The 21,769-nt window shown below is 40.7% G+C and overlaps 1 protein-coding gene across 1 annotated transcript in view; it reads right to left on the bottom strand.

Annotated features, from left to right (window-relative positions):
* Positions 1-21,769, bottom strand: part of DOCK3 (dedicator of cytokinesis 3) — a 185,474-nt gene that overhangs the window by 71,271 nt on the left and 92,434 nt on the right. Inside the window, 5 exon segments of the mRNA XM_032121102.1 lie at positions 7,594-7,719; positions 9,821-9,909; positions 14,485-14,632; positions 16,663-16,723; positions 21,197-21,278. Of these exon segments, the coding sequence (XP_031976993.1) occupies positions 7,594-7,719; positions 9,821-9,909; positions 14,485-14,632; positions 16,663-16,723; positions 21,197-21,278 (506 nt within the window).

Genomic DNA, 21,769 nt, shown 5'->3' with positions numbered 1-21,769 from the left:
AATAAGAGAAAATTATCTTGGGGTTCCAAACCAAGCTGAGTTACCTCTATCCTGATTATAGGGACAGCAAGGAAATAAAAAACTCATCGCAAAATATGGTTTAAGTTGGGCCTTTTGTTTTGAAAATCCTCCTGCTTAACAGACTCCATCCCTTTTTCTCAGTGGTTTGCACCATTAGGAAAAAAGTTTCAATTTGTATGCTGTAGATCTTAACAGAAATTAATAGTATTCACTATAATTAGCATTTTGGAGCTCCCTGTTTATGACCTCTTTTCTGGAAGGCAGCCTGGCTATACAAAGTCTAATGTCAGATAGCAAATAATTTTCCAGCCTAAATTAAAGGCAGCATTTGGTTATATATAGCATCTTATCTTCTATTAAGCTTAACAGGAGGGATATTACTCCACTAATTAAAAAAAAAATGCCTTTGGGGTGGGGCGTAGAAGGATCTTAAAACCAGTGGATTTGCACAAAAATTAAGGGAAAAGATGGGAAAAAGTATTACAGTGAAGTAAAACAGTGCATCTTCTCTTGTAAAAATAGTCTATGGGATCTTAAAAAAATAGAAAAAGTCACTACATACAGTAAAAATAGGAAGTAAATCTAACAAAGACAAAAAGCATCTAACCATCAGGTATGGTGATTATTTTGGTGACAATCACCTTCCTAAAATGAGCAATCTCCTTTCCCCAACATATCACTTGACCTGAGGCCTCATAAGCCTTTTTTTTTCCTCCATTTGCTTGTGGTTTTGAGGGATTTGAGCTCTGATACCCCAGTGGGCTGCAGAGAACCCAGTGCAAATGCTTGAGCACAGAGCAGTTTATTGCAATCTCTGCTCTGAGTGTGCAGGGCCAGAGGAACACTCAGCCCCAGGCAGGGGCAGCTGGCAGTGGCTCCACCACAGGAGCATCAGCAGGACCAGGAGTGGCCTGGTCAGCTCCAGCCTGCACTGACAGTGACGTGCCAAGGCAGGAATCTGGGCACACAAGGCTTTGCCCACATTGATTCCATCAGAAAGAGAGAAAAAATGAACTTGTTTAAGGCATCAGACCGTTCATGCAAATGACTGCACAAACAGCCCTGTGCTTGTGACAGCAAATCCTGCATTTTGGGGCAAAACCAGGCTGGTACCTCAGCTTGGACCACAGAGGCCTCAGGCCTTCCCAAACAGCAGCACAGAGCAAAAAACTGGGTGAGCCATGGCCTCCCATCAGAACAGGAATAAAAAGTGCTACAAGGCCAGTGGGCCATGGGTATTTATAGAGCAAAGCCTGCTGATGTCATTTTAAGCTGAGGTCTCTGTGCTGGATGGCTGTCAGGGATGAACTGAACACTCCACGAGAGGTTACAGAATGGTATTTGTTTCAAAGCCCATCTCTCTACAATCGTTTTCCAGTTAAAAACAAAAGTAAACTTCTTTATAGCATTATCCATGCACTTTTTATATACATGGTTACTGACATTAATTCCGTATCAAATGCCTTGAAAGACAGTATTTTCCACAATAATATAAAAGAAATCATTTTCTGATGCGTTATGGCGCTCTTCCTTTATCAACTCCCTTCACCTTTATTGGGGTTTTGTTTGTCAGTTCTAACCTATTTACAAAGCCTAATGTCCAATGTACAGTTGTTTAAATTATAAATCAAGTATAGCTTGGGGAGGTTCACTTGTATTGAAAGGAAATCCTTTCTCATACCACCTGAAACTATTTTAATAGTAATGGGGGCAAAAAGGAGTGGTGGTGAAGGCTACATGAGCCAAATATTGATTTTGCATTTGCAGTATAAAGGAATGTACTGGAAGACTTCCAAATAGTTATTTATATTTTCCAGACTTAACAACCTGAAGCAGCCCAACAACCACTCCTTGTCTGGTCTGCAGCAGAAGAAATGGGAGTTTATCCTGACAGGGTGTGTAGAATTTCCACTGGAAGACTGACCAGTTACTTGTACTGCAAAGTAGTAACAATTTACAGGAACTCTCTGCATGCAATCAAACACTTTTTATTCAGGGATCCTAAATATTTTGGACTCCGAGGACAGGAACAGTCCCTGTTTTGTGCAGGAGAATACTGTATCAAAAAAGGGGACATAATTCACAGAAGTTTCTACAGGAGAAAGACACAAATTTCTGATAACTCAATTCTAACAACTTTTTTTTCCTGAGCTGTCAATGTTTTGGGACTCTGTGGACATGTAATATATCCCTGTTGTAAGCTGGAGGAAAGTGGCAGCTCCCAGCAGTCTGCACGTGTAGGTGCAGTTTCAACTAACTTAGTAAAATAGCTCTTTATCCAGAGAATATTGGAGTTTTTAAGATGAAAGTTTAGTCTTACAATTTAGGCAGCCAAGGGAAAAAAAAAATCTAAATATTAGTGTATATGCTTAACAAATTGCTGAGCTGGTCCTATTCACTTAGGGCCCCACACTGTGATGCACTGTCTGCTGGACTCTCTAACACCCCTGGGTTTGGCATCTCTTCAAAAATAGTGGCATTTCACAGAAGAGTGAATGGGCAAGAAAGATAATCAGAGCATCTTCACAATGGCTTCTGAAGAAAACCCAAACCCGTGCATTTATGTCCCATCTATCAATGAACAACCAGAGCCAATCAGCACCACCCCCTGACCTGAGCCAAGTTACAGCAGCTCAAACTGAGAACTTGGGCCAGCACAGAAAGGCTTTGAAGCAAAGTATAAAATGTAGAGGATTTCTATTCATGTGCAGTGTTATCACAGGTTCTGGCTGTACTCGTCCAAGCTCTTTGCAGGGGAACTGCTCTGTTTCCTGGCTGAGACTCACATTATCCCAGACATTCCCCCTCTGGATGGCTCTTCCCTGGAAGCTGCTGCTTTGGAGGGGGCCAGTGATGAGACCCTGATCTCAAACAGCAAAACTCCACCCTCACCTGGAGCTGCAGCTGCCTCCCCGTGCAAACACACAGCTCCCTGGGAAGGGCAGGGACTTCAGCACAGCTGAGGCTGACAGAAGCAGCTTTGTGCTCATCACATCGCTCTTCCAAACCAAGGGGACATGAACAAACTGGCCTTGGCTCAGGGGGAAGGGTCTCCAGCACCCCTGTCCTGCTTCCTGGCTGCCCCTCGGGACTTGTTCCCAATCGAATCCTCCCACTGTGTCATTGTCCCTGGCTTTGACAGTGACATCCCCTCTGACAGCCCTGTGAAGCCCCTCTATATTCCCACTGCATTCCTGGCACTGTCCCCCACTCTGGGGATCACATTCCACCCATTTCAGCAGCTCACTTCTCTGTCCCCTCACCAGCCAGGCAGCAGGCTTTTTTTAAGGCCTAATTCTTGAAATAGTTACAGTGAGCAACTATTAACATCACTGTGAGCAATATTACAGCAGCAAGGGGAAACAAAGCTTTTATCTGCTGCCTGTATGGCAAATTAAATTAGCTTTTTTTTTTTCTCTAAAGAGAACATTATGCAAGTTTAACTCCGTGTGCTTCTCCAGCTTTCACTGAGGAGAACACAATTATTTCAAAGAAAAGGGACAAGCAATACTTATTATGTTATTTGCTACCCATTGTTTGGCTTCTATGTATAGAAAAGAATTTATACAATGCCCTTTTTAAATGCAGTGATTTCCCTGGAATAGTTGCCTTTCGGTAGTAGGAAGTTGTTTTTTAATGCTTTTTCTCTCCTCTAACTTTCCATTTCCACAAGTTTATTTATGACAATAATACTTTTATTCTCCCTGTAGACACTTTTCGGTGATAATTATGACATAATTATGTCTTTTGGTCTCGTTAACACTCTTGCCATGAACATTCTGAGAATGGCTGACGGATTTTACCACGTTCTTTCCTTAATGTATTTTTGCCATGACTTCGTGCTCACTGACTGAACAGATGCTGAGATGTTTCTCTCCTGTTTCTCACTGATTCACCTGTCACAGTTACTAAATTTGCCTGAAACTCTGTGGTATGAAGATAAACAAAGTCTCCACCTCCCTGTTACCAAAGTTTCCCTGTGATGTTATGATTCACTGTCTTTACCAATACCAACATTCCATGGAAGATATGAAAATGGGAAAAAAGCAAGCAAAAAGCAGACATTACACAGAAAAGCAGAAACTTACACCCAACAATCTTCATCTCTGCATCAGAAACAAAGGGGAGAGAATAAAGGGAAAGGAACAGGAGAGAAGCCAGGAAATTAAGACAAGGAGAGAGAAAAAAGAGAAAGAAACATCACTCACAAGTCGGAGATGAAGCATGCACTTTTCATCAGAGGATCAAAGGAAAAGACAGAATACTTATCAGCACATGGGGAAGGGGAGGGATGTCCTTGGGGGACTGACAAACGCCAAGCCTATGCAACAGATTTCTGCCCAGCAAGTCCTGCACAAAGCCCAGCTGCAATCCCCAAGGAGCAGCACAGGCCTCACTGCTCCCAGCTCTGGGAAAGGTAAAATTGGCAGGATCAGATGCACGGCCTTAAACTCAGGAGCAATTTAGAAAAGGAATAAAAGAAAAAAAAACAAACCAGCAAACCACAAATGAACAAAACTCCACTATAACTTCTTTAGGAGGCTGGTTTGACTGAATCCCTTCTGATTTTGCCAAAAAAAGATAACTGAAGTCTTTATGATGCTCTTGTCAGGATCACAACACAGTAGGAAACAAAGAACATTTTATCTTCACAAAAGGCAGGAAGCATTGTTTTGTAGAATATTAAGTTTGTTCTCCATAACCATGCAAGGTACAAGCCCCTGAAGACCAGTTTCACCTTGTTTCTTAATGATGACCAGCTACCACTGATGTTGCTCATATCTGAGGGACAGAGAAAGAGGGCTTGATACAGGGAGCTAATGCTACAGTTTAGAAAACAAAACGGGGTAGGAAAACTGTAATGAGACACAGCTACAGAATTTTAATAGTTAAGATGCACACATGTGAAAGGATTTCCTGTTTAAAAAAAAAAAACGTTCAAACCTATGACCAAAAAAATTAAGTTGAAATGCTGGAGCTATTTACTTTTCAACAAACAGATTTCTTGGTTCAGCAGAATGATCACTGCTTATTTTAACAGTACCAGCTGATGTAGCCTTTATTAATTTATTCATAAAAACCATTTTTAAACCACACTGCCTTGAAAAATCTGTATCCACTTGCAAAATACAAGTCCTGAACTTCCTATGTGGTTTTCTGGAAGAAGAAACCCTGTGTTTAATGACAAACAGTTCTGAAGCAAAGCAAGGAAGAGGTAGTTTGACAAAGACTATTAAAGCAGCAGACATGGTTGAGAACTGCTAATGTGCATGACAGGCTTCAGTCTTTGGTTGGGGGTTTTTTGTTTCTTTTTTTGTCATGTGTGTCCCCAGTGAATTATTTTTCAACTTTAGACAATACTCATAAAGCTAAGGAAGAATGTTTGATCCTGGCTGTAGCAACATAAGCACCAAGTCAAATGACAGATATTCCTTGTTCATGTAGCTGGGCTAATCCACCTGGAAAGGTCACACAACCCAAATGTTTTATCCTGGATGTCAGGCAAACTCCAACCCCAGTTGGATCTGTTGTTGTACACAACAACAGGCAAATATCTGCTATCACTTGAGTATGTCAAACATACTCTGATTTCCAAAAAAACCCTGATTAGTAATTAGAGTGAACACTGTTTGCTGCACCAGTGGAGTTCCACTACATTTCAATCTCCTCATCTTCCAGAGATTTCATTATTCTGGAGAATGCCCACGACAGTGAAAGCCTTTGTTTAGAGCCCCATTCATGACTATTCCTCTCTTCACAGCTCCTCTCTACTCTGGCAACGTCCTCATTTATAATTACAATGAAAGTTCCTTCACATTTCCTCAACTGCTTTTCTTTTCTTACCTGGTGTTTACAGACAGGTACAAACTGCCTTTCCTCACAATAGAAGCATTATTCTCATAATGCCTAAAGCTTTGTATCTAAACTCTCTATATGAAAACCTCTTGTAGCACACCTGGAATCAAGGAGAAGTTCTGTGCTCAGATCCTCTAGAGAGGCAGGAAGCATTTAACAGCAGAATGGTGATATTTTCACACATTTGTTTCTATCAATCAGCATTTTGAGCAGATATATATATGTGTGTGTGTGTGTATATGTATATGAGTCCAATTCCAAACAGTCTATCATCTTAAAACCCCAGTGTTTTCTCCAAGAACTGTGGTTCTCACAAAGAAAATCTGGAAATTTGAATTAGCTGTAACGAATGGAGAATTTTAAAAGCTTAGGGCAGGAGTACGTTTTGTATGAACACTGCGCACTTTGCAGAGAGGGCCAGGGCCTGGAAAACAAAGTTCCTCAGGGGAACACTGAGGACACGAAGCTGTTCTTCAGCTTCAGTGGCCTGAAGCACCTGAGGCACAGCTCTATCCACAGAAATGGAGGATCAAGCAGTTCTTGCAGGAGAATTAATTCCCTTACACAGGTGTGTAAATGTGACACATCCAGCTGTGATCTCAATTACAGCAGATCACCTTGCAGCTGCTGTGTTTGTACATCAATCTGCAATAATTCATCTTTTCCCTATTTGATTGCTTTGGGTTATGCCTGGAACTGCTATAAGGTCACTAAGAACCAACATTTGTAATTGGCTTTATAGCCCACATCCTCTGCTGCTCTGTTACCACCATTTTCAAGCTCATTAGTAAATAAACACATGTTGTTCAAAATCCTTTGACTTTAGTTTCTAGAAATGCTTCCCACCTACTCCCTATTTTATTGTCGTTTCTGCAGAGCTTCCATAACAAGGCTACAACAACTTCTGGTACTGATGTCTCACTGCAGCCTTTTGAGTAACAAAATCTGATGCTTTTCCCATTATACTTTCACCAAATTTCCCATGTCTGTAAAGTCATCCTTGGGCTTGCTTATCATAGCAATGAAGTAATAGTTCAAATGCTACTAATTAGCAAACCCATTTCTCACCACACTGCAGAACTCAAGGCAGTGTAACACCAGGTTTTATGGGGTTGCATGACTGGCCACATTCTGGGTTCTTCTCTAAGTGAATTCTTGGCCGTGCTGGATCTGCCAAGCCAAGAAGCATCTCCAGCTGCTGCTCCAGAGGTGAGGAGCAGAGGAAGCACAGCAGTGCTGCAGCCGAGACATTGCACAGACCAGCTGCTCCATGAGGCCAGAGGGAAAATCTGACCAGATCTTCACCTTCTCTACTTCTCATTACAAAAGGATCACATGCACTCAGAAACATCAAGGTTGCAAAGTATAAGCTCTTTTCTTCCAGGATTTGGATTGCTGGGAAGAAGGAATTTCATGCATTTAAAAATCTCTATGCTGAGTGTACAAGAGGGATATTAACTGGCAGGGGTTGTGGAGACTATCAGAACAATCTTTCCAGATCCCCTTCTATCCATGTGATTTTAACACCTTCTATCACTAGAATGTCTGTTGCTGACCATGTTTTAGCATTTGCCTACCCAAATCTGGCATTCACTGATAAATAAGACAACCCTGTTACGAGTCTCACTCAAGTCAAGTCCCCATCCCAGCTGCACTTGAGTGGTAGAGCACAAGACAGAATGACCAGTATTTTCAGCTTGGAGCTGCTGTGTTTACCTGGCATTATAACATCAGGAAATCCCAACTTCCTGGTGACAGAAACGCCTCTGTTAAAGATCATGGGGTTCTCCCTTCGGATCTGCTCCATGTCACCACGAAGAAGCTGAAGAGATATTATAAGTCCTGGAAAAAAACCAAAGAGGTTCATTGTTTCTGCCCTAAAAATCAGATTCTGTGTGTACAAAGTGTGCAGGTAAACTAATGTATTGCTCCACAGTTAATTTAATACAATATATAAACACAGCTCTTTTCTCCCTTGGAGTACTTGAAAATTAAAATGGAAGAAACAAAACTGTTATAAGGGATCAGTTAAGAGCACAAAATTATACTAAAATACAAGTCTTAACAATCAGAATATTTAATTTTGCAGACATGTCCCAGGCTACAGAAAGTACTTCCATGACTTCTGTTCCTCACATGCAGCAGGTTACAACACATGTATGAGCAATGCCACCTCTGTCTGAGGGACCATCAACCACAGAAAGCTCTGGAACATCTCTCAAGTGCCTTTAATCCTGCTTAATACCATGGAAAAACTTAAATCTCAAAGTGTATCTGTTCCACTCATTTCTTTAACTGCTTCATAGAAGGATGTTGATTTTAATGAAATTCCCAGCAGCTCCTCAAGATGTTTCAGGAGTGCCAACTGGCCAAACTGACTTCAGCAACCACCTCTGTTGTTCGGTGTATCATCTGAACAGCTGGACTAGGAATAATTACACACTTAATCTCAGTCCAGCTGTTTTCTCTAGTTGCTTTTAATTTACAACATAGGAGAGTGCATTGGTAAAATTACAAAGTCCAGCATTACCATACCAAAAACTGGCAGCATTGAGCTCAGGCATTCAAGCCCAGTCTCACCTGTGGAGCACACACTACCAGCTCCAAGTACCCATGAGAATTACCTGCACAGAGCAATTTTCCACATTCTTTATCCCCTTCAGTGTCACTTGGTCAAGAGTTCCTTGTGTCCTCTTTGTTCACTGCCCAGAACAGCACACACCAAACCAAACCCTGCCTTGGATGAACAGTTTTGCACGAGCCATTCTAAGTCCTACTCTTTCCTAAGCTCAATATCTGGGCTTTGTGACCAATATTTAGTCACCATTAGTTACCAGGGGAACGAAACCAGGAGTATTATGTACCTCCTACCCACTTCCTGCCTTCTCCCCTTGAAATAATTTTCAAGCCTGTTGTTTGGCTTCAGCCGAATTTGGCAAATAAGCGGATATCCAGATTACATGAGGATTGTATAAATTTAATGAATACTGGCAGTTGGGATGAAAAAATTGAGCAAAAAGCCTTAAAATGAAGAAAAAGGGAGGCAAACCAGCCAGCTGGACAGTCAGCATGTATATACTCAAAAGCTGCCAAAACATGGACTTGCAACTGCCCAGCTGAGTAGGCAGGAGAGCACTGCAGGGAAAACACAGGCTTTGAAACCATGGAAAAAATTCAAACTCTTTGAATACCATGTACAAGGGTGTCTGTGTGTCCAGAAGGTTTCACAGCACACAAGAGACATGTGTTCATTAGGAATCAGTCTTGACTATTTTTGTCACTTACAGGAAAACTTGTTCATTTTATATCCTTGTCTGCTATTAAAAACAAACAAATGAAAATAAATTTTAAAAATTCCAGGGTCAAAGGACTGGAGCAGATTTGGAAGTTCAGACATGTTGCCCAAGTTTTCAAAGTTGTAAACAATTTAGGAAGATCTTTTAATGATGACTAGTGAATAACTTTAACAGGAGGAGCAGCATAGAATGAAACCAGCTTTATACACAGTAAAATTCCAAACCTGCAAAATGTTTTATTTTCTTATTGTTGTGCTTAATCTCTTCTATGGGAGCGTGCACTGCATATTCCACTACAGCATCTCAATATGCAAATAAGTGAAATTAAGACAAATTCAGTATTTGGACATCACCATGATTCAGACACTTGGTAATGAATGCAGAACTGGCTGTAATGAAGCTGAACTGTATCCTATCAGCTGCTTCATTTGGAGTAGGAGAGCAGTGATATCTCTGAATTAGCAACTACAGACATCATTACATGAGGTAAACAGATAAGACAGGATTTATTTTCCCTATTTATCTGTCATTAGCTACGAAAGGAAAACCTCACATCTCAGTGAATTTCTCTGCTACAAATAATCAGCAGTTTCCTAAAGGAGATGTTCAGCTGTTGTTCTGACAAACAAGCACAAGGAAATATTTACCATAGTTGGAGCTGGGGGCTGTGTATTTGGTGCTGGACTTGCGGATGATATTTTCATGGATCTGGCACCATTCGTTTTCATTGTTACACCTAAAATAGAAGAACACTAATTCAAGTTAAATGCTTTCTCGTCTTGGAACACGAGAGTCAACTTTGCTGTAGAGATAATATGAAGGCTTGTACAGGGTTTGGATGAATGAGAGAAATCCCATGTAACTTATTTTTAAAGTGGAAGGGAACAAAATATTTCCTAATAGCTATGTCCTTTCAATGGACACTTTGGAGCTGGTGGTGACTCTTCTGTCACCAAAGCCATCTTTCCACTTTTCAGATTATGACAGAATGAAGAAAGCTCTGGACACTCTGTCTGAATTCTGTGCATGTAGAAAATGAGTGCTACATTTCTGTCCAGGATCCAAAGCACAACATGCAGGAATCGCAGTGCCACTGGGACAGGAGCCAAGGAAACCAGCTCCACGTTCTGAGTCCACAGGCTACTGTCCCATAGGATGGGAGAGACCTCAGACTGGGGAGAGAAAGGCAAACAACTGAAGTGACCCTCTTTATCCAGCTTTTACATGAAAGATGAGCCATATAATCTTCTCTCATGTGAAAAAACCAGCACCTTTACTACAAACAGTGCTATTGGTTAAAAAAGAAAGGAAAAGCAGTGTGTTGATCAAGTCTAACTGCATTTTAAATTCAACTGTGCTTTATTTAAATCACAACAGCAAGATTCAATGATTCCCCATGAAGTCAGCAATTTTTAACTCAGCAGCAATTGTGAATCTCATTTCTCCTGAAAAGCAATTGAATTAAACAATTTAATTAAACCTCTGTCCTATTGACTCTTAAAGGTTAAAATAAAAAGCTAATACTCTAAGCTTTCAGCTCCTGGGAGTTTTAAGAAATAAGTCACTTTGTAAAACTTCTCCAAGGATATTACCATTTTTTCCCTTTTTTGCTTCCCCCCAAGAGCACAACATGCCAGCACAACCAGGGTTAGACACACACCAACTCCTGTGAAGACAGTGGGGATGTTTTGGTTTGCTGCCTTATGTAACGGAAGAACAGCATGGCAGAAGGAATTCAGGCTCTCTACAAGTAGTAGCTGGTAATTTCCTGCAGCTTCAGTATCGCAAAACCATGTGCTGCCAAGATTAATGAGGTAAGCCCCAAAGCCTGCGATGGCACAATTACTGACTCCCCCAAATGTTCTTAGAACAGCAAAAGGAACAGAGACAACTTGGACCAAATGAAATAGAAAACGTCTGTGTCCTTAAACATCTCACTTGCTCTACTGCCCACCTCCTGTAAGTACTATACCCCTTCTGGGAGGAGACACCAGTTACTCACACAGTCACACAAGGCAGATCAGCACACAAATGACCTTGCACAACTTCCCAGGATGGTAAATTGACTGTATTTGTGCTCTCCAAAACAATCCCTCAAAACCAAAACACAACAGAGCTAAGGCACTAATGGACAGTACAAACCCCCTGCCAGTAATTGTGGTGTTCTGTGCTGGTTTAGCTTACTCATCAAGAAAAAATAAAAATTATCTTCACATTGTCAACACATTAAAAGTCATTTATCCTACTCCAAATAAGATTCTCCTAAAAGTAGAGAGAGAACCTAAAGCAGAGATTCTATACTATCCTCCATCCTCACAGACACAAACAAATGTCTAAACTGTGGTGATTTTTAGTTGCTGTACAAGCCTCTGGAGTACAAGTTAAAATAGATTTCAGGCTCCAACAACTTATGCCTGCCAATTAACCTGGAACAAAGTTATCCCAAAATCAGCTGTAAAGGCAGCTTAAAGCCAGTTTTGTACCAAGTGCCAGTGGAAGCTGCACTTTGCATTTCCTGAGCACCAGGAAGGAGGATCTTCTCCCAACTTTGACAGGCTGGCCTGGAAACATTTGCTTGGAATGTGTCTTATTGTGCTCACATTTTACTTGTCCAAATACCAAGTATATAAAGGAATCTGTTTCTCCTTTAAATAACAATTTTCTCCTGAGCCATCCATCACCTTTGAGGCTGGCTGGTTGTGCAGCAAATGCACATTTGGAATGTTTTCCACCCCACAGCAGCCCCCAGAGTCAGCAGCTGGGGACAGCAATGGGATGTGAGCTCTTGTCCAGCTGGGCAAATAGCAACAATGGAATAGCAAAAGGGAAAGGCATTCAGGCATTAACAGGTAAGCATTTTAAGATCTAGGGCTGGAGAAAAGAAAAAAAGGATTGAAAGAAAACAGTACAAAAAAAAAGAAACAGAAAAGAGCAAATATGGAAGAGAAATGCATGAAGTTTTCAGGAGAATGGTAAGACGGACACAAAGAATAACATGTTTAATGAGCAAAAAATTTCACTAAAGATAAAATTAATACAAAATATTAAATCAAGTGATTTCAGAAAAAAGGGACTGAGAATTTAATTTCCATCTCACTTTTAAATTATTTTACATATATATTAAAAAGAATTATAAAAGCAAACCTTTATGCTTTTACATAATGAGCTTATAACTACAGCTATGGTACTATATCCTCTTAGGGAGATTTTAACATGACTGTGGGATTAACAAAGAGGAAAATCTCAAGTGTGAGAAAAAAATTTTTTCAGACATAAATCTTTAACAATAATAAGGCAAGCTGAAGAAGACTGGTGAAGTAAATTGATTTTTTTCCCGCTCCCATAAGCATTCTCTTGTGGATTCAGCAGAAGTCTCCCTTGACAGACCATGTATTTGTTTCAGCTTTTGTTAGGTTTTCAGTCTCTCAAATTTTTTTCAGCTTCTCCCTGTGAAAAGGCTTTTCTGGCTGCCTCATTTGTGGCAGCTGTAAGCTTTAGCCACAGAGTGTATAAAAGGAATGCTTTTTACTGCTCCTTGAAAAATACAAATACACCTCTCTCCTTATTTCATCTTTATGATCTTTTGGAGATGGCCATTTTAACAGTAATCCAAATGAGAGCAGCAGGTAAGAAAATCAGTTCAGGGCTGTTTAAGCACTCATATTCAATTTTAAACTTACAAAGGACAAAACCCTGTCATTTCAATTGTAGCCTAGGAACAAGAAAAGGCAGGTTAGCTAAAGGAATGTGCAAAGAGAAGATGCAAGAGAGAAACCTGTGAAAACTCTGTCATAAAAGACCAACAGCTATCAAAGCTGCAAAGGGGATAAGCTGGTGCCCTTCAGATATATCCATGTTCCCTCCTGAATATTTCTGCTGCAGGTTTATACAGAACACTCCAAACAGCAGCAACATGAAAGAATAATGTACAAGCCTTATAACAGCCCAAGAGAGTGATAATAGTGATAAAGAATTACAAGCATCTGATTACAGAGCTGAATTCAGCCAGGGGCTCTCCCTGCCCACGTGAGGAGTGACTGGTGCAAATCTGCTGAGGAATTTGGACAAAACCTGGGTGCTATGAAGGGAATCCATGTAAACAAAACACTGCAGATTAGCAGGAAGAAAAGGGAAGCTCTGTATCCTGTGATTTTTATTTCAGCTTTGTACCAAGGCTTTGGGTTGCTCTAACAGGCTGTGTGACTCCACTTGTCACTGACAAAGTCCAGTGTTTCAACAAGTTTTTTCTGTTCTATTTTTCAGAAGCTAAAGAGGCATTAAATGGGCAACAAAACAGAAATATGATAATCAGAATGTTCCATTCCTGTAAACATTCAAAATGTTGCAGTTGCAATACATTAACACCATATCTACAAAGCCAATAGAACTATATAACTAAAACCCACTGGTCTGAGATAAGCTGAAACTGAATGTGACAAAAGGCCAAGATTAGCCAGATTCTACCGACAGAAAGAAGAAAGATGACCATTTTCTTCCCTATAATTTGACATTTTTGCTACAATGTTCATAACTTTTGGCAAAGGAAGAATGAAAGAGCTGACTCTGAGAGACTTTTGTTTGGGCTTAAGAGATTTCTAATGTACGAAGAGACATCCAAGAATCTTCAGTGAACAGTAAAAGACATTTTTTCATATAGCTTCCCTTGAAGGTCACATTTTCTGCTGCTGAATGCACTTCTCAAAGAGTAACAAAGTTCTGTAACCCACCAAATTATCTTATTACTCTCAACAGTGGCCACAGACCACAAAGCAGTGTCAGCTGTGTCTCAGTCCATCTGCAAAACAGATCTTGCCACTATTTATCCTCACTGACAAGGGATTTAAATATTCCCTGCAGTCTCCAGACAGTTTGTCTGTGGCCTCTTTATTACAACTGTGAGACCACATTTCATAATAAGAATTTGTTAGTTTGAAGTTCAAAATCACAAATAACTGAAGACAGATTCCTGCTCAAAAAATGTTGATTTGTTTTGAGAATTTTGGTCACACACTGTTGAATTAGTTGTTCTCTACTTCTTTTGTTGGTTACCATGAGTGGTAAGAAAGAGCAGATGAGTTATTATTCCCTTCATCAGATGAAATACAGTACATTCCTCTGGGTTTGAGCTCAGCAGATTTTAAATAATTCACACTAATAAAAGAGCAGCTTTGCAAGTCACACAGATTTGGGCAATATTCAATAACCTCTGAAGCATTTCACACACCTGAAACATCTGTGGATAATATTCATTAGTTTCTATAGCTGCTGGAATAATAAAGAAGCAAAAAACTTCCTTCTAGGAGTTACTCACGTGTAAACTTTGAGAACAAAGTCCTTCTCTTCCTTGATTTCCGAGATGGACTGGAGCACGTCCATGATGCTGAGCACTGCACAGCCGTAGGGGCGGCGATAGTGTAAATGGGGGGGCCCTTTCTTGGAGTCATTGAGCAGCATGCGACCTAAAGAGAAGGAAATTTCAAACATCAGGGATGGATGGGCAGCCACATCCTGCCTGCTGTGTTCATCACCCCTCTGAGAACACACACCCAGGCCACTTTCAGCTCCTGGCTGCAGGCTGACACTCCTGCCCTGGCTCTGGAGGAGCTGCAGCTGGTTTTCCCCCAGCCCCACGTGCTGGGCTGTGCAGGGAGATGCTGAGAACAGCCCAGGGATGTGAGCAGGGCTGGCACAGCACCAGGACTACCTCTGCAACATCCCCCTTCTCCAGGAGCCTGGGGGGGCAGGGCTGGGAGGGGACACAGCCAGGAGAGCTGATCCACACTGGCCAGAGGGATGTCCCGCAGCACATGACATCTGCTCAGCAACACAAGGGGAAGGAGGAGAGGGGGACATTTGTCACTATGAGGTTTGGCTCTATACAGCCTGGCTTCCTGGGAAGTGGCTGGACATTGATGGCTGACTGAAAGTAGAGAGAATGAATCTTTTGCTTTCCTTTGCTTCTGCACATGGCCTTTGCTTTATCAGACTGCCTTTATCTTCACCCATTAATTTCCTTCCATCTTATTTCTGCCCCCAGCCCCATCCTGCTGAGGAGGGGAGTGACAGAGCAGCTTGGAGGGCCTCTGGTGTTCACCTGGGCTCAACCCACCACAGCTTTTCACTCTTAAACTTTTCAAACCCAGAGGTCCATCTGAACCTACACCTCAGCCAAAAACAGTCAAGGGCGAAGTGAACAGCATCATGTCTGGCCAGCTTTGATTTGCAGCTCCATGACACATATTTGCATCCAGCTGGGCTGACTACAAATCATCTGTGGAATGAGCCAAGAGTATGGCTTGTACTCAGCAGTCTGACCCACACAGAGATTCATTGTGCTCCTTCCTTAGAGTGCCCTGTTTGTACAAATTTTCATTTTATTCAGCTGCTTTAAGGGAATGTATTATATATTGTATATAATATATATCATATCATATATTGGTTGTTGGATGGATCCTTCTTGGAGCACAGGAAGGAGAATTCTGAGGTACAAATCTGCTCAGTGATTGACTTCCTATTACTGAGGCAGTTTTTAAATAGAGCAAAAAATGCCAAGGCCAGAAAAATCACTGTGATAATCTAAGTGAACTTGTAACATTACATATAATAATTTGTCCAACACTTCTTGCATCAAGGTTAACACAGCATCTTTCTACAAGCTTCATTTATCACCTCAAGTGATAACAGAGCAATTCTGACGTGTGGGCTCTCATGACACGGTGAAGTCAGATAATGAAAACCCGACCTCTCTGACACAGCTGTGGCTCTGAAGGCACATTGCCATTCCCAGGACAACACACAAAGCTCTCTTTAGAGCTGCTGTACTTCAGAAAAGGTGTCTGTGGCTGGTAATGGGTGTTAGCAGTGACTGAGCTGGCAACAGCTTAAAAACCCTTTCCTCGCAAATACTGCCCGGCCATCCTTCAGCCACCTGAAAACCTGGAACACATGAATAGCACTGCACTACTCACTTGTTTACAATAATAGAGCTGAGGAAACTGTCTCTGCTACTCCTACTGCACATTGTTAGCATTTTGGGCATAATATTTAAAATTAACACAGGTAAAATATGTGTCTGCACCACAGACTCCTACAGCAGCAACCAGATCTTGATATATACTTGTCTAACAGCCTCTGATTTACTCAATGTGGATGGTCAGACATGCTGCCCTGTAACCCAGCTATAATCACCAGTAAAAAGATCTCATTTGAAGTTTTTAAACATTAAACAAGAAGCCTTTTTAGTTTGTCCCTCTCCCCTAAATGTGGTGTTTAATCAAAAATTCTGTTTCAGACTCAGAAAAACAAAATCTCTGTTAGTCATCTGTAACTTTCTAACACTTAGCTCCATATGGTCTGAATGTCAATCAGTTTATGACTGAGTTTTCTAAATGTATAAATCATTTTAAAGCAGCTAATTAAAACATACATTTAAAAATACTCGAAGAGCACTGTTTATTACGTATATTTCAAGCACTAAATCATACTGTACCTATTCGGATTACATGGGCAACTATGTACAAATCCCTCTTCATGTCCTTGCTGCTGAGATCCTGGAAGATTGGAAAAAATAGAGACATTCCAACATAAGTGCCTGCAGCTATAAACGTGGATGAAAACTCTGAAATCCCATGTTACAGAAAAGCAGGTCAAGCCTTTTAAAAATGAGCTTCAAGAAAAACCAAACAACTGGACAACCTACAGAAGAGCAAAAGGGAAGCTGAAGTTAATGAAGACAAGTAAGTGTTATTGACTCCGATGTAACTTCAAAAATAAAGTTAATAAATAAATTAAGAAAATAATAATAATTTAAAAATTAAAAAAAATAAGAAAATACATATAGGACACTTTTCAATAAGTCATTATAGCAGCATTTTGCATTCATACGTCAGAAGCCACCTTCATTGCAATTTCCTTGGCATATTGTAGATTTCACTGATAACTTCATAAACAAACATCAACTTTGAGACATTCCTCCTGCATTTTTATTTTTTTAGTTACAGGAAAGGTCTAAGAAACATTTCTTCCTAAAAACCAGTTTTGCCTATGCCACTCACCTCCCAGACAAGATTTTAAACAGGCACTGTGTACTGGGAGAATATTCATCCCTGTTTTAGACTGATACAAAAAGGATCCTCGTGCTCTACAGCAACAGCTGCTGCCTCTTTCTCTACTAAGTGCTGTCATCTCACTGTCAGGTACTACTTTACACAAAAATTAACTGGAACAATCTCTGATTCAGATAAAATCTCGTGGTTTTCTTTAAAAAGCTCCTCAACTACGTGGTATTATAACCACTGTAAAAGGAAATAATGCTATTTTTACATAAAGCGGGGAGGAAATTTAAGCTGTGGACATCTAAAATCTGTCATTCCTAATCTGAACCAATTTAGAATTTAAAACTGCATTTTGCTGAAAGCTAAAACATGAACCTTAAATCACACAGGGACTTTCTTTCACATGTGACTTGAGAACCCATTATCTCAACCAGTGAGATTATAATGGCAATGCAACTCCAGATTACGGTGCCATGCAGCGCAATAAAAGCTGGCACAGTGACTCAGAACTAGGCATAAAGGGAATTTATCCTAAGGAGAAGTTTCAATCCCCTCCCTATTGTGTTATACTGCTAAATTACAGCAGGCAAGTAACAAATTCATGGCTGTGTCTCCTTGCTCTCTAAAAGCAGCACTGCATTTCCCAGGGCAGCATATGCAGGGAGCTGCAGAGCCACTGTTTGGGATGCTGCTAACCAGCAGATCGTGTCCCTCCAGAGCCAAAAAATTAAGCTACATAAAACATCTTTAGCATTTCCTCCTCAGGCTCGATTCTGCTGCTGCACCAAGAAGAGAACACACTTTCTAGGCTTTCTCCATCACCCAGCATACCAGTGTAACATATGGTAGCCTTTATCTTGCATGTCTTGGAGACATGAAGTTCCACACTAAAACTGATTTGACATAGTTTTAATCTCAGTAGTGCCTGACAAGGCATTTCAAAAATCAAAAAACCTTGGAGGTAATACTTAGTGCTCTAGAGAGCAATAGATTCCTGAAAATATCTGTGCTTTGACAGGGGGAATTTTATTACACCATCAGATTACCAGTTCTTAATTAACAGCAGTTTAAAGAACTATTTTTTCAAAGGGCAGCTGTCAAAACATCAGAAAATGGCAGGGCATGAACATATTGATGGGTTCACACTTTAGTCACTTTTCCAATTTCACAAAAAAATTTACTGTGTCACAGGCAAAAGACAAAAAATGTGGGCCCAGATGGCCTTGTATTTCAATTTGTACAGCACAGGCTTTTTACAAGGCAAGAAATTCGTATTATGACATGGACCAAACAATCAAAAGCCCCAACCCCTGCCAGGAAGTTTTCAGAGAATTCCTCTGCAGAGAATCCATGTGCTTGTCCTAGGACCAGGAGAGGACAAACTACATTTGCTGGTTATTCTTAGGACTGCATCCACAGGGTGGGTATTTCCCACATCCTTCTGAGCTTCCTAAATGATACTGACTGATACGCAACAAAATTTCATTATAATTCTAACTGAATGGCTTTTTAGAAAATCACCCCTAAATTTTACCCCCAGTATTGGGTATGGGAAGAGAGTTACTCTACAATAATGGTTAGTTCTTTACAATGCTGGTTTCTACAAAGGCCTGCTTGTGTGTTAAAAAACCCAAACACCATCACAACCACCCCCAAACCACTGGGATCAAGGATACCTGTCTGCCACTAATTAGTCATTTAATTCAGCTGCCAACCTGACAGGCCACAGAGAATACAGTGTTTAACAAAAATAACAACTTTATACAGTGTAGTTACATTTTAATTCAGACCCAGGAACATTTCTAAGGTGTGCACAGGCTGAGGTTTGCTTGAGCGAGCTTTGATGTCCAGAGCAAGCAATTTCTCACCTTTGCTATGATATGACAGCAGATGTAAAACCAAAATCTGGGTAATTTTGGTATCTTACACAAGGAGACAGCTGAACCCTTAGAAGTAACAGAGATAGCAGGAAAAGACAGGGATCCCTTGAATTATCTAACATATGGGCTGCTTGCCTTGGGGAAAATGAGTTTTAGAAAGATATTGCGGTGTGGTGAGGGAGGGCAAGGAAATAAATAAATAGATTTAAAGTCAAGATGAACACAAGCTTGGGAAGAGACCTGAAAATCACAGAATTACCTTATCTTAGAAGCATTTCATAATTAAGAAATTATGATAAGATAGAACCACTGCAGATAAAATGGTTATTGAAAAAAGCAATTATTTGTTGCTCTTCTAGTACACACTTTGGAAAGTCCTTTGAACACATTGATGAAAAATCCTGTATTAGAAGTGTGAGGTTTTTTTCACAGATAATTTTTCCAATTATAATTCCTGCTATGTAGAGTATACATTAATTTTAATTCCTGTTATGTAGAGTGCACATTCCAGCAGATGAGTGAGAGAGTCTAAGCACCTCCACCAGCCTGTGATGGAGTCTGAGCACCTTGGAGAGCTGAGACTGCAGCAGCTTTGGTATTTTTGCATAGTGATGAGAAAGGGAGCTCAGGAGGTATCTCTGGTCAGGATTGGGGCTGCAGTGGCACATGTCTACAATCCCAGGGCTGGCTGCTCCTGGACTACAGAGGCCCTCCTTGGAATACGCAGCAGGTCTCTCCTGGAACTGTTATGGCCTTGGCTGTAGTTTATCATTATTTTTTAAAGGGTGTAGAGGCTGGTTTGCAGATCACCAGAGCAAAAGTGTTTCACGCTGTTCACCACACAGAGAGAAACAGGACAGTTGTTCCATGACCCCAAGTCATGTGGCATCAGTGAGGATGGGGAAGTTGGATCCCAAAATGATCTTTTCCAAAATGATAAACCTCAGAGGCCAGAAAGTGCCAAAGTTGATACAAAGCAATCTGTGCTGCCTTTTGGGAATATTTCTTAGGGCAACTCCTAATGCTGCACTCCTGCCTTTCACCTGACTCAGACACCACTGCTGAACCTTAACCCCTGCCCACCTTCTCTCAGCAGGGCCAGACTCTGGGTTGGAGTTACCCTCTGTGGGGTGATGCTGCCACCTCTGCTGATGTTTAATCAGCTGGCAGCACTTCACTGATGGTACCAGAACTGCTACTGATGTCAGCATCCAGGTCAGTGCTACTTTTGGACTGCCCTGCATCTCCTAGATCCAGATGGAGACAAAACTGAGCAATCCTACACCTGGCTGGATATATTCTGATCCCTAAGAGGGGGAATTCTGCTGCCTTCTTAAGAGAGAGAAGGGAACAGTGCTGGGGACCATGCCTGGTTCAGTGTCCAGCCCTGTCTGACCTCAGAGGGTGTCACTGCCAGAACCAAAGCTCTGCCATCTTTTTTTTCACGGAAGGTAAAAATACTTCTGTCACAGAGCTTCCAGCATGTGCACTAACTAAAGGTGAGTCACGATGGAAGGTGTTTATCACACTTGGGATCTGAGATTCCTTACAGTTATTCTGCAAGGAGCTGTTAAGTTTCAGCGTCTCTAGATTTTTATATCCTTTCTGAGGACAAACAGCAAAAAAAATCATGGTCTGACACTTGATTCTGAAGGAATTTTAAACGGAACTTAAGACCAGCACAGAAGGGATTTCTGACAAGGGCATGTAGGGACAGGACAAGGGATAACACTTGTCTGATTTTCATTCAGAAAAAAGTGCCTTGTCTTATGTTCAGGCCATAACAGCCTTTTCCTACGCTCTGTTATCTAAGAGCACAGCACATCCAATGAAAAAATTCAAAATTTCACACTATATGCAGGAACAAAATGCACTTAAAAGGAAGTACGTCAGAATATTCACTTAGCCATAAAAATAATTTAGAAGTACGTTCACTTCCTATGTTAACATTTAATCAAAACCATAACAAAACCTAAAAGTCATTTCTGTTCTACTGATTATATTGGAGAGGAAGAACTGAGTTTCTTTCCCCTCAGGAAACCTCCAATCCCACTCCTGTGAGGGGAGAAGAAAGGGAACAGACACGTACTGTGAAAAGTGCACACATTCGATCGATCTTCTCTGGATTCCTGGGGCCTCCGTTCTTGTTTAACCTCACCATGAACCTCTCACTGAAAAACAAACAATGTTAAAAAAAAACAATGAGCTTTTCCTGTACATACTTCAACAGAAGAATACAGGTAGGTTTTGGTTTTATTTAAGAAAAATGCAGTGGTTGCTATAATTCCAAAGTATATGCAACAATATTCACTGGTATATACAAAATTAAATGGAATAGCACAGATTTTTAATAGTAAGTAGTCTGCATGTGAAAACATTGTGTTGATGCATATTCATGATGCAATAACATTAAAATAATGTGAATATAAGAAGCACAGAATCTGTACACATTACAACTCCTCCAGGCACAGGCTAAAGCAAACTTGCTGAGGGGTACACTGCCTTTGGTAAAACTGGTTCATTAAAATCCGCTCAAAACTAAAAGTTACAAGAATACCAATTAAGCCATCTCCTTCAACATAGAGCAGCATTTATAGAAACAAGAAACTAATTCAAATACATTAAGATTCAACTGATATAACTCTTACCAATCAAATCAAGC

Source organism: Corvus moneduloides, chromosome 11, assembly GCF_009650955.1.
Source record: "Corvus moneduloides isolate bCorMon1 chromosome 11, bCorMon1.pri, whole genome shotgun sequence".
NCBI classification, from domain to species: domain Eukaryota; kingdom Metazoa; phylum Chordata; class Aves; order Passeriformes; family Corvidae; genus Corvus; species Corvus moneduloides.
Note: the sequence above shows the minus strand (reverse complement) of the source record. Positions and strands in the feature narration are given on the sequence as shown.